Source organism: Nerophis lumbriciformis, linkage group LG23, assembly GCF_033978685.3.
Source record: "Nerophis lumbriciformis linkage group LG23, RoL_Nlum_v2.1, whole genome shotgun sequence".
Taxonomy (NCBI): domain Eukaryota; kingdom Metazoa; phylum Chordata; class Actinopteri; order Syngnathiformes; family Syngnathidae; genus Nerophis; species Nerophis lumbriciformis.
The window spans coordinates 9,646,672-9,658,592 of record NC_084570.2 but is presented as its reverse complement, the minus strand read 5'-3'; the positions used below and the strand labels follow the sequence as shown (position 1 = coordinate 9,658,592).

General features: G+C 38.7%; 2 protein-coding genes across 2 annotated transcripts; one reads left to right on the top strand and one right to left on the bottom strand.

The window, feature by feature from the left end:
• Window positions 1–1,645: 1,645 nt before the first annotated feature.
• On the bottom strand, window positions 1,646–6,099 carry LOC133622439 (gamma-crystallin M3-like). The gene is made up of 3 exons (XM_061985186.1): window positions 5,932–6,099; window positions 5,612–5,860; window positions 1,646–1,962 (listed from the first exon to the last, which is right to left on the bottom strand). The coding sequence occupies exons 1-3, from the start codon at window positions 6,007–6,009 to the stop codon at window positions 1,687–1,689; spliced, it is 603 nt and encodes a 200-aa protein (XP_061841170.1). The 5' UTR covers window positions 6,010–6,099; the 3' UTR covers window positions 1,646–1,686.
• A 247-nt stretch (window positions 6,100–6,346) lies between these two features.
• On the top strand, window positions 6,347–7,214 carry LOC133622438 (gamma-crystallin M3-like). Its single transcript, XM_061985185.1, has 3 exons — window positions 6,347–6,473; window positions 6,551–6,814; window positions 6,883–7,214. Exons 1-3 carry the CDS (start codon window positions 6,366–6,368, stop codon window positions 7,159–7,161), a joined length of 651 nt encoding a protein of 216 aa, XP_061841169.1. The 5' UTR covers window positions 6,347–6,365; the 3' UTR covers window positions 7,162–7,214.
• Window positions 7,215–11,921: the final 4,707 nt, after the last annotated feature.

Below are 11,921 nucleotides of genomic sequence, written 5' to 3'. Positions count from 1 at the left end.
TTTTATAAGAAAAAAAGTCGACACATTTTGGGAAAAAAGAATGCTTTTAGTTAATGTATTTATTTATTTATTTTTTGTTTGTAATTGGTTTTTAATCTTCATTATTTACTTCAAGTTATTACAGTATGTCTCTATATACATATTTATTTTATTTTTTTAATTAACTTTGGCCAAAGGGGGCGCATTTCAATTTCTTACACACACTTGTTATTTCATATGTTGACCAGAGGGGGAGCACTTTTAAAACCGACACAGTCAATTTGAAAAGTCCCTCCCTTTTGGGACCGCCCTAATTATGATAGATTTCACCACCAGGGGTGCAAATGAGACATTGTCTATTAGATGCCATGGTTTTCCTTATTGGGACCATGATTTATGTCCCAACTTGTTCACCGGTCCTCATATGGAAGGTACTTTTCCTTGTCGATGTCTCAAGAAGGGTAGAAATACAAGAAAACACACACACACACACACACACACACACACACACACACACACACACACACACACACACACACACACACACACACACACACACACACTAAGATTAGAGTACTTTGTTACACTGAATATTTCAATAAATGAGACGATATACGAAAATCAGAGCAAAAATTGCTGACTTTTCCTGTTTTTTCAAAAAAACCTTTGCTGCTATTGGGCCATAATTTTTGTTGTGTTACTCCATTATATATCATTTGTCCGAATATAGTTTTTTTGCGTGTTAAATTTGAAGTTAAAGTTAAAGTTAAAGTACCAATGATTGTCACACTCACACACTAGGTGTGGTGAAATTTGTCCTCTGCATTTGACCCAACCCCTTGTTCAGCCCCTGGGAGGCAGAGGTGGGTAGTAACGCGCTACATTTACTCCGTTACATCTACTTGAGTAACTTTTGGGATACATTGTACTTCTAAGAGTAGTTTTAATGCAACATACTTTTACTTTTACTTGAGTATATTTATAGAGAAGAAACGCTACTTTTACTCCACTCCATTTACCTACATTCATTTCTCCCCACGTTAAACAAAGTCACGCACAGGCATCCTCCATAAAGGGATACACCCCCACCAGGAGGATTGTCATACTCTCTTCGAGTGACCGCCGATGATGATGATTATTGGTTGATTATTATTTTGTTGTTGTTGTTTTACTTTTGTGGCTGTGTGTAGAAGTGGCACTGCTGGAGTGGCAGCTGGTTGCATCAGCTCTGCTCTTTTCATGTCTTTAATGTCCTTTGTGTTCTTTGATCTTTCCCTATTACACACATGTTTATGTGTGCTATGGCTATGAGTTTTTTTCCCCCCTTGGCCTCAGTCTGGAGCCCCTCTCCAGGGTCCCATGATTAAATTTAAATCTTAATTCCCCTCGGGGGATTAATAAAGCACTTCTGATACTGATTCCTGATTCTGATCAAAACACTTCCAAAAGGTTAAAAAAAATACATTATTGATATTTTTGAATAGGACTAAGAATTTTAAGCAAAAAAAGTAAAAAAAAAAAAAAAAAAAAAAAGAGAAATTCTAAAATGTTTTAATGCCCTTAAACTGTAGGACTTTTATGTTTGGTCCTAAAGCTCATTTAAATCAAATGTCCCCATTGTAAAAAAAAAAAAAAAAACGATAAAAGAAGAATTGGAGGTCAGTAGTCCCAATTTCATCTTGCTTTATTCAACCGTTGTCGTGGGCGCTAACAGGAGTCCATGATGCGCCTGATGGAGCTCATTCTCACCACGTTGCTGGCGCCCATCTCGCGGAGGTTGCGGTGCTCGCCGGGCTTCAGGTACAGCGTGCGTCCTCGGAAGTTGGGCTGCTCGAACATCAGCCAGTGGCCCTCCATCACGTTGCACGACTGGCAGTCGGACATGCGCAGGCGGTCCACGTTGTCGCAGTCGTCGGTCAGCTCGTGCATCTGGCCTCCGAAGTTCTCCTTTTCGTAGATCCTCACCCGGAAGGGTCCCCTGTGCTGTGGTCGGAGAGGCACAACAAGTCATGTGACAAAGAAAAAAAAAAAAAAAGAAAATATTTACACACAGTGTTACTGTTCAAACTGTGTGTAATGTTAAAGTGCCCCAAAAAATGAAATAAACTTGTTAAATAAAACCTAATTAATGAATACTTAGGCCTACCACGCTACTTTATTTTAATGTTGGTCATTATGGTGAGTTTTTTCTGATACATTAATCAATACTTTGACTCAAATCTATAATGTTGATTTTATGAGAGGAAACTATGTTTCCACTGGTGCTTAAACATGTTTAAAATGTGCAACTTTTTTTTATTGTGTGTGACTAATATGTTAATTTAAATCAAAGCCAGAGATAATAATGACTAACATCTAAAGTAGTGGTTCTGGCTTCCTATAGTGGTACGCTAAAGAACCCCTTCCTTAAATATTCAAACGCAGTGTTACTGTTCAAACTGTGTGTCATGTTAAAGTGGCCAAAAAATGTAATATACTTCTTAAATAAAGCCTAATTAATGAATACTTAGGCCTACCACGCTACTGAATTTTAATGTTGGTCATTATGGTGGCACTTGGAGTTTTTTCTGAGGTGGTACTTGTTAAAAGAAATCACTTAATTAAATATTCAAACATAGTGTTACTGTTCAAAAAATGGCCAAAAACCTAATTAATGAATACTTAGGCCTACCACACTACCGTATTTTAATGTTAGTCATTATGGTGGCACTTGGAGTTTTTTATGAGGTGGTCTTGTTGAAAGAAATCACCTAATTAAGTATTTGAACACAGTGTTACTGTTCAAACTGTGTGTAATGTTAAAGTGGCCAAAAAAATGAAATATACTTGTCAAATAAAACCTAATTAATGAATAATTAGGCCTACCACGCTACCGTATTTTAATGTTGGTCATTATGGTGGCACTTGGAGTTTTTTCTGAGGTGGTCCTTGTTGAAAGGAATCACTTAATTAAATATTCAAACTTAAAAGTGACCAAAAAAATGAAATATACTTGTCAAATAAAACCTAATTAATGAATACTTAGGCCTACCACGCTACCGTATTTAAATGTTGGTCATTATGGTGGCACTTGGAGTTTTTTCTGAGGTGGTCCTTGTTGAAAGCAATCACTTAATTACATATTCAAACACAGTGTTACTGTTCAAACTGTGTGTAATTTTACAGTGGGCCAAAAAATGAAATATACTTGTTAAATAAAACCTAACTAATGAATACTTGGGCCTACCACGCTACTGTATTTTAATGTTGGTCATTATGGTGGGACTTGGAGGTTTTTTTTGAGGTGGTCCTTGTTGAAAGAAATCACCTAATTAAGTATTTGAACACAGTGTTACTGTTCAAACTGAGTGTAATGTTAAAGTGGCTGAAAAAATGTAATATACTTGTTAAATAAAGCCTAATTAATGAATACTTAGGCCTACCACGCTGCTGTATTTTAATGTTGGTCATTATGGTGGCACTTGGTGTTTTTTCTGAGGTGGTCCTTGTTGAAAGAAATCACCTAATTAAGTATTTGAACACAGTCCTACTGTTCAAACTGTGTGTAATGTTAAAGTGGCTAGGAAAAATGTAATATACTTGTTAAATAAAACCTAATTAATGAATACTTAGGCCTACCACGCTACTGTATTTTAATGTTGGTCATTATGGTGGCACTTGGAGTTTTTTCTGAGGTGGTCCTTGTTGAAAGAAATCACTTAGTTAAATATTCAAACATAGTGTTACTGTTCAAAAAATGGCCAAAAAATTAAATATGCTTGTTAAATAAAACCTAATTAATACATACTTAGGCCTACCACGCTACTGTATTTTAATGTTGGTCATTATGGTGGCACTTGGAGTTTTTTCTGAGGTGGTACTTGTTGAAAGAAATCACTTAATTAAATGTTCAAACATAGTGTGACTGTTCAAAAAATGGCCAAAAACCTAATTAATGAATACTTAGGCCTACCACACTACCGTATATTAATGTTGGTCGTTATGGTGGCACTTGGAGTTTTTTCTGAGGTGGTCCTTGTTGAAAGAAATCACTTAACTAAATATTCAAAAATAGTGTTACTGTTCAAAAAATGGCCAAAAATTTAAATATACTTGTTAAATAAAACCTAATTAATGCATACTTAGGCCTACCACGCTACTGTATTTTAATGTTGGTCATTATGGTGGCACTTGGAGTTTTTTCTGATGTGGTCCTTGTTGAAAGAAATCACTTAATTAAATATTCAAACTAAAAGTGGCCAAAAAAAATTAAATACCCTTGTTAAATAAAACCTAATTATTGAATACTTAGACCTACCACGCTACCATATTTTAATGTTGGTCATTATGGTGGCACTTGGAGTTTTTTCTGAGGTGGTACTTGTTGAAAGAAATCACTTAATTAAATATTCAAACATAGTGTTACTGTTCAAAAAATGGCCAAAAACCTAATTAATGAATACTTAGGCCTACCACACTACCGTATATTAATGTTGGTCGTAATGGTGGCACTTGGAGTTTTTTCTGAGGTGGTCCTTGTTGAAAGAAATCACTTAATTAAATATTAAAACATAGTGTTACTGTTCAAAAAATGGCCAAAAAATGAAATATACTTGTTAAATAAAACCTAATTAATGCATACTTAGGCCTACCACGCTACTGTATTTTAATGTTGGTCATTATGGTGGCACTTGGAGTTTTTTCTGATGTGGTCCTTGTTGAAAGAAATCACTTAATTAAATATTCAAACTAAAAGTGGCCAAAAAAATTAAATACCCTTGTTAAATAAAACCTAATTATTGAATACTTAGACCTACCACGCTACCATATTTTAATGTTGGTCATTATGGTGGCACTTGGAGTTTTTTCTGAGGTGGTACTTGTTGAAAGAAATCACTTAATTAAATATTCAAACATAGTGTTACTGTTCAAAAAATGGCCAAAAACCTAATTAATGAATACTTAGGCCTACCACACTACCGTATATTAATGTTGGTCGTAATGGTGGCACTTGGAGTTTTTTCTGAGGTGGTCCTTGTTGAAAGAAATCACTTAATTAAATATTAAAACATAGTGTTACTGTTCAAAAAATGGCCAAAAAATGAAATATACTTGTTAAATAAAACCTAATTAATGCATACTTAGGCCTACCACGCTACTGTATTTTAATGTTGGTCATTATGACGGGACTTGGAGGTTTTTTTTGAGGTGGTCCTTGTTCAAAGAAATCATCTAATTAAGTATTTGAACACAGTGTTACTGTTCAAACTGCATGTAATGTTAAAGTGGCTAGAAAAAATGTAATATACTTGTTAAATAAAGCCTAATTAATGAATACTTAGGCCTACCACGCTACTGTATTTTAATGTTGGTCATTATGGTGGCACTTGGAGTTTTTTCTGAGGTGGTACTTGTTGAAAGAAATCCCTTAATTAAATATTCAAACACAGTGTTACTGTTCAAACTGTGTGTAATGTTAAAGTGGGCCAAAAAAATTAAATATACTTGTTAAATAAAACCTCATTAATGAATACTTAGGCCTACCACGCTACCGTATTTTAATATTGGTCGTTATGGTGGCACTTGGAGTTTTTTCTGAGGTGGTCCTTGTTGAAAGAAGTTGGAGAAGCACTGAAGTAGAGCGTGCACCTACCAGAGGAATCATACGGGAGGACCTGATGCAGTCGCTCATGTTGATCCCCATCAAACGCTGGCTGTCCGGGTACTCGCCCCTGCGCACCAGCACCTGGTGTCCCTTGAAGTTGGGCTTCTCGTAGACCATGAAGAGGCCGCTCTCCACCCGGCAGGAGTTGCACCTGCTCAGGTAGGTGGTCAGCTCGGGGCAGTCGCTGCTGGTCTCGTAGGAGCGCCCCTGGAAGTTGCGGTCCTCGTAGAAGATGATCTGCGGGAGAACAACTCGTGTGAGCGCTCGGCCCTTGGCGCCGGTCGCGCAAGCGCGCACTTCGCACTTACCCTCCCCATGGTCATGGTATTTGTGAGATAACTGCAGATGCACGGCTTCGGCATCAAGCCGGGGCCCATTTTATACATTGCGCCGTCATAATGCTGGAGTCAAAGCCCTGGAGTCATCACTATAGGCTGACACTGTACGTCAGAATGTACGCCTTTGTCACCACTGGATGTTTAATGCTGCAAAAATCACCAAATCTACGTGGCGAGCAGACACAAAAGGCCTTAAACGAGCTGGAAGCACCTCCATTGAATACACGCGCAATTAATAAGCGGTCATCTGAGGAACGCGTTGCTTCTGTGATGACGTTGCACTGCCTCTCCTAAATGCATTCAGCCTACAATAACGGCTATAGAGGTCTGCTGTAAAAAAAAAAAAAAAAAAGAGAGAAAAAAAGAGCAAAAGAATGCAGGCCTATGTGCACTTGTGATGAGTCATGATGTTCACACAAAGGTGTGCAAGGGTGTCTGAGGGCGAGGGTCGGTATAAAAGGGGCTCGGTTGTTGGCAATGTTGCAAGAACTACAATCATGACCATGGGCAGGGTAACACACCGGCATTGACTGCTAACCAGCCTGGGAAAGAAAAAAAAAACCGCTTCAAGTTTGTGTCTTTTCCGCAGATCGTTTTCTTCGAGGAGAAGAACTTCCAGGGCCGCACCTACGAGTGCAGCAGCGACTGCTCCGACGTCCACCAGCACCTCAACCGCTGCAACTCCTGCAGGGTGGAGAATGGCTGCTTCGTGCTGTACGACCGCTCCAACTTCATGGGCAACCAGGTCTTCCTGAGACGGGGCGAGTACTCCGACCTGATGCGCATCGGGAGCACCACGGGCATGGGGGCGGTGATGCTGGACACTGTCCGTTCTTGCCGCCTGATCCCCATGGTAAGAACTTTTGGGGGTTTTTCCCATCTGAGGCGTGGCGCCGACCTGTATCTTTGTCGGCCCTGCAGCACAGGGGGCAGTTCCGGATGAAGATCTACGAGCTGGAGAACTTCACGGGTCAGACGCAGGAGCTGCTGGAGGACTGCGAGTCGCTGCAGGACCGCCTGTACATGTCCGACTGCCAGTCCTGCAACGTGATGGAGGGCCACTGGCTGATGTTCGAGCAGCCCAACTTCCGAGGCCGCATGATCTACGTGAGGCCGGGGGAGCACAGGAGCCTGCGGGAGAGCGGCATGAGCAACATCATGAGGATCAGCTCCATCAAACGCATCATGGACATGTGCTGATTACCAGTCATGTCATAAACTGTCAATCAAAATAAAGTCAACGATAACAATCATTCTTTGTTTGTACTTCAGAGCAGTGGCTCCCACGCTTTGGTTCACCAGGCACCACCTCAGAAAACACCATAATAAAGTTAAAAGTTAAAGTTAAAGTACCAATGATTGTCACACACACACTAGGTGTGGCACAATTATTCTCTGCATTTGACCCATCACCCTTGATCACCCCCTGGGAGGTGAGGGGAGCAGTGGGTGCCTGGGAATCATTTTTGGTGATTTAACCCCCAATTCCAACCCTTGATGCTGAGTGCCAAGCAGGGAGGTAATGGGTCCCATTTTTATAGTCTTTGGTATGACTCGGCCGGGGTTTGAACTCTCAACCTACCGATCTCAGGGCGGACACTCTAACCACTAGGCCACTGAGTAGGTAATATAATATATAATGACCAACATTAAAACACAGTAGCGTAATAGGCCCAAGTATTCATTTAATACAACCTTTATTTAACACTTTGGCCAATGTAATGTTACATACAGTTTGAACAGTAACACTGTGTTTCAATATTTCTTTAGCGTAGGAAGCCAGAACCTCTGCTTTAGATGTTAGTCATTATTATGTCTGGCTTTGATTTAAATGGACATATTAGTCACACACGGTTAAAAAAAAAAGTTGCACATTTACCAGTGGAAACGGTTTCCTCTCATAAAATCAACATTATAAATTTGAGTATTGGAAAGTTGCACTACTTCTATGTTAAGCTCCATTTTTTCCATTCCTCTCTCTATAAAGTCTTTCCAGGTGAACATGTTTGTGTGCTGCCGAGAAGTGACGCCGTCATCATTCTGTGTTGCGCGGGCGGAGCGCAGCTCACAGTGACGGTCACAATGGGGGATTGACGGCGAACAAAAGGAAGCGCACCAATGATGTATGAATCGAGCGGCGTCGTGCTGACACGGGATAACAGAACGGCGTCCCGCGTATGAAAACCTGCTGCTTTGGTTAAGCAGGATTCTTGTTTCCTTCAAAAAAAGGCAGCAAAGCATTACAAACCGAACAATGTTGTGCGAAGTAGAGTATGGTACGGAAATGTCTCTCGGTTGAATTGGTAACAAAAGTCAGTTTGTTCTCGGCTGCTTCCTGGTGCATGGAGAGTGGAGAAGCGACTAGCAGTGCCATTGTGTCTCTGGGGCTAAAGGTCTGCAAACTACGGCCCATGGGCCATACACTGCCCACTGTGCTTTTTAATTCAGCACGGATTACATTAGTATCTCAAACTAGAAAATTCCCACCGGAAGCCGCCGTACTTATTAGATGGTGCCGAGCGTCTGAATGCGTGAGTTTTAGGTGTAACTGTACAAAATGAGCCACAGAGCTAGCCAAAAATAGTAGCATGTTTACATAAAAATGCTAACACTTAGCATGTGTGCTAACGATAGCACTATAACAGTCCGAATGTTTCATAACAATAATAAGTTGTATTTATAAGGCGCCTTTCTGGGCACTCAAGGACACCGTACAAAATCAAAACAATAAAATCAAGTTGGATAAAAAAAACCAAAAAAAACAACAGCAACAAAGATAGAGAAGAAAATATGATTGCAATGAATAAGCAGTCAGGAATAAGTGTGTTTTGAGTCTTGATTTGAAGAGGGATATTGAATCTAAGTTACGAAGGTCTGGTAACCAAGTTATATGACTCAAAGGTTGCGGAAATACAAAATAAAGTGTAAAATTAGATGGACAAGTTTAACAGGCTTAAGTTAGCTTGCTAGCATGCTATCGTTTGCATGCTAACAGGTAAAAAAAAAAGTCACATACCAAGTTATATAAGTTATATATATATAGTTGCAAAACTAGCTCAGAAAGTTAGCATGTTAGCAAGCTAAGGTTAGCATGCTAACAGTTAGCTTGTGTCACATACCAAGTTGTATGACTCTAAGGTGTATGTGAAGTGAAGTGAAGTGAATTATATTTATATAGCGCTTTTCTCTAGTGACTCAAAGCACTTTACATAGTGAAACCCAATATCTAAGTTACATTTAAACCAGTGTGGGTGGCACTGGGAGCAAATGGGTAAAGTGTCTTGCCCAAGGACACAACGTATGGCTGGGGAATTAAAGTAAAAATAGCTAAAAAAAAAAAGGTTTAATGTAAACATGCTAACGTTAGCACGCAAACAGTTAACAAGTGTCACATACCATGTTATATGGCTGTTGGGTAAACGTTTGCAAAATTAGCTCAAAAAGATAGCAGGTTAATGTTATCATGCTAGCAGGCTAACGTAAACATGCATACAGTTAGCATGTTGTAAATCGCAAGCTATATGACTGTAAGGTGTATGGCTGCGTACTTAGACAAAAAAAGCGTAAAAATCGCAAAAAAAAGTTAGCACTTTACTGTTAGTGTGCTAATGTTAGCACGCTAACAGTTAACAATAGTCACATACCAAGTTGTATGACTGTAGGGTAAACGGTTGCAAAATTAGCTCAATTATTAGATTTTTTTTTTAATATATATATTTTTTAAACTAGCTCAAAAAGTTAGCATGCTAAAGTTAGCATGTTAGCAAGCTAAGTTTAGCATGCCAACAGTTAGCCTGTGTCACATACCAAGGTATATGGCTCTAAGGTGTATGGCTGGGGAATTCAAGTAAAAAGTGTAAAAATTGCTTAAAAAGTTAGCACTTTAATGTTAGCATGCTAGCGTTAGCACGCTAACAGTTAACAAGTGTCACATACCATGTTATATGACTGTAGGGTAAACGGTTGCAAAATTAGCTCAAAAAGCCTTCAGAGGGCCGATTTAAAAAAATGTATTTACATTATGCATGCGGGTAATAACCTGTGATTAATCATGATTAATCGAAATGCATTTGATTATTAGATTTTTTTTTTTTTTTTTTTTCAAATCTAGCTCAAAAAGTTAGCATGCTAAAGTTAGCATGTTACCAAGCTCAGGTTATGTATAACTTGCTTTAAAATCATAAATAAAGGTGACGAGCAGATATTTAACTCTTTGTTTTTGTCTCACAAAAATAGTTTTGCAATACAGTATATGATAATATAATTGGCATGATCGGATAATAATTTTTTTTAATATTTTGAATTGTTTTCTGACAAAATTGAAAAAAATAGAGCATTTAATAAAAAATAAAAAATAAAGTATTTTATTGAAACCCATTTTTAAAAATGTTAAAGTTAAACAAACACTCCTTACTGCAGAGTGTGCATAAAAAAGGTTAGGTTGGTCGACTATTCGGTCATGTTTTATTTGTTTTGCTTGCACTACAGCAGGGGTCAGCAACCCAAAATGTTGAAAGAGCCATATTGGACCGAAAATACAAAAAAAAAAAAAAAATGTGTGTGGAGCCGCAAAAAATTCAAAGTCTTATATAAGTCTTATAATAAAGGCAACACATGATGTAAGTGTCTATATTAGCTATATTAGCCTACTATCAAAGGCTGACGCAAATGTTCGTTGACAGAAATGTTGTATTTTAATTTTTATTCTACACATTTTTGCAACATTGGAAATCATTAGTAAAATGGAGGATTCTCACAGGATGAGATAAGTTCTGGAAATTACTGGCTCAGAATGGCCAAAGGTATAGATGTGTGTTCCCAAGCTTAAGGAAACTGCAGGCTGTCTTCTTTTAATGGATTTATTATAATATTTGTGAGTTGGGTAACGATTGCTGTGGTCTGGAACAACATGGCACACAAACAACTATCAGAAATGCAGCCAATATTACATACAGATAATGTGTCATGAGACATGCAAATATAAATTAAATACACAGAGGACATAAGTAAAGGAAATTAAATGAGCTCAAATATACCTACAAATGAGGCATAATGATGCAATATGTACATACAGCTAGCCTAAATAGCATGTTAGCATCGATTAGCTTGCTGTCATGCACTGACCAAATATGCCTGATTAGCACTCCAACAAGTCAATAACATCAACAAAGTTCACCTTTGTGCATTCACGCACAGTATAAAACGTTTGGTGGACAAAGTGAGACAAAGAAGGAGTGGCATAAAACACGTCTTTCTGTGGCAGCGTCGGGGAAGGTTGTACATGAAAACAAACTGTGATGAGTTCAAAGATTGCTGACATTAGTAGGACAAAATGGCGCTCGCGAAATACTCCGATAAGTGAAGCATGTTTAATATAAACAGTGGGATTTCTAACAAGTAGGAAGGTTTGTGTCATGTTTGTTCTCCTACAGAAAATATATTACAACAAAAAATATATATTTTTCTACATCTTTTTCCGTTTTCACACATCTCTGAAAGAGGTCCAGGGAGCCACTAGGGCGGCGCTAAAGAGCTAAAGTCAACAGACTTTTTGTGCATGCGCTACGCTACAACTGCCCTCAATGCCTTGCCAGAGACGTTTCACGGATTTTGAGTCATTTTGCACTGCTGATGTATAAAAATGTTTACTAATAATATTGATGGGTTTCTCCAAAAAAAGAAATACTGTCTCAAAGAGAGCAATACTGTACACATCCACACTATTTGGTGTTCACTGTATTAAAGTTCATATGGTGCAATATGGCCCTGCGATCAGGTGGCGACTTGTCCGGGGTGTACCCCGCCTTCCGCCCGATTGTAGCTGAGATAGGCTCCAGCGACCCTCCGCGACCCCAAAAGGGACAAGCGGTAGAAAATGGATGAATGGATGGTGCAATATAACACGGTACCAAACTTAATACGTGCCAAATGTTTTGTATTTTTGTTGTTGTTCACACTAA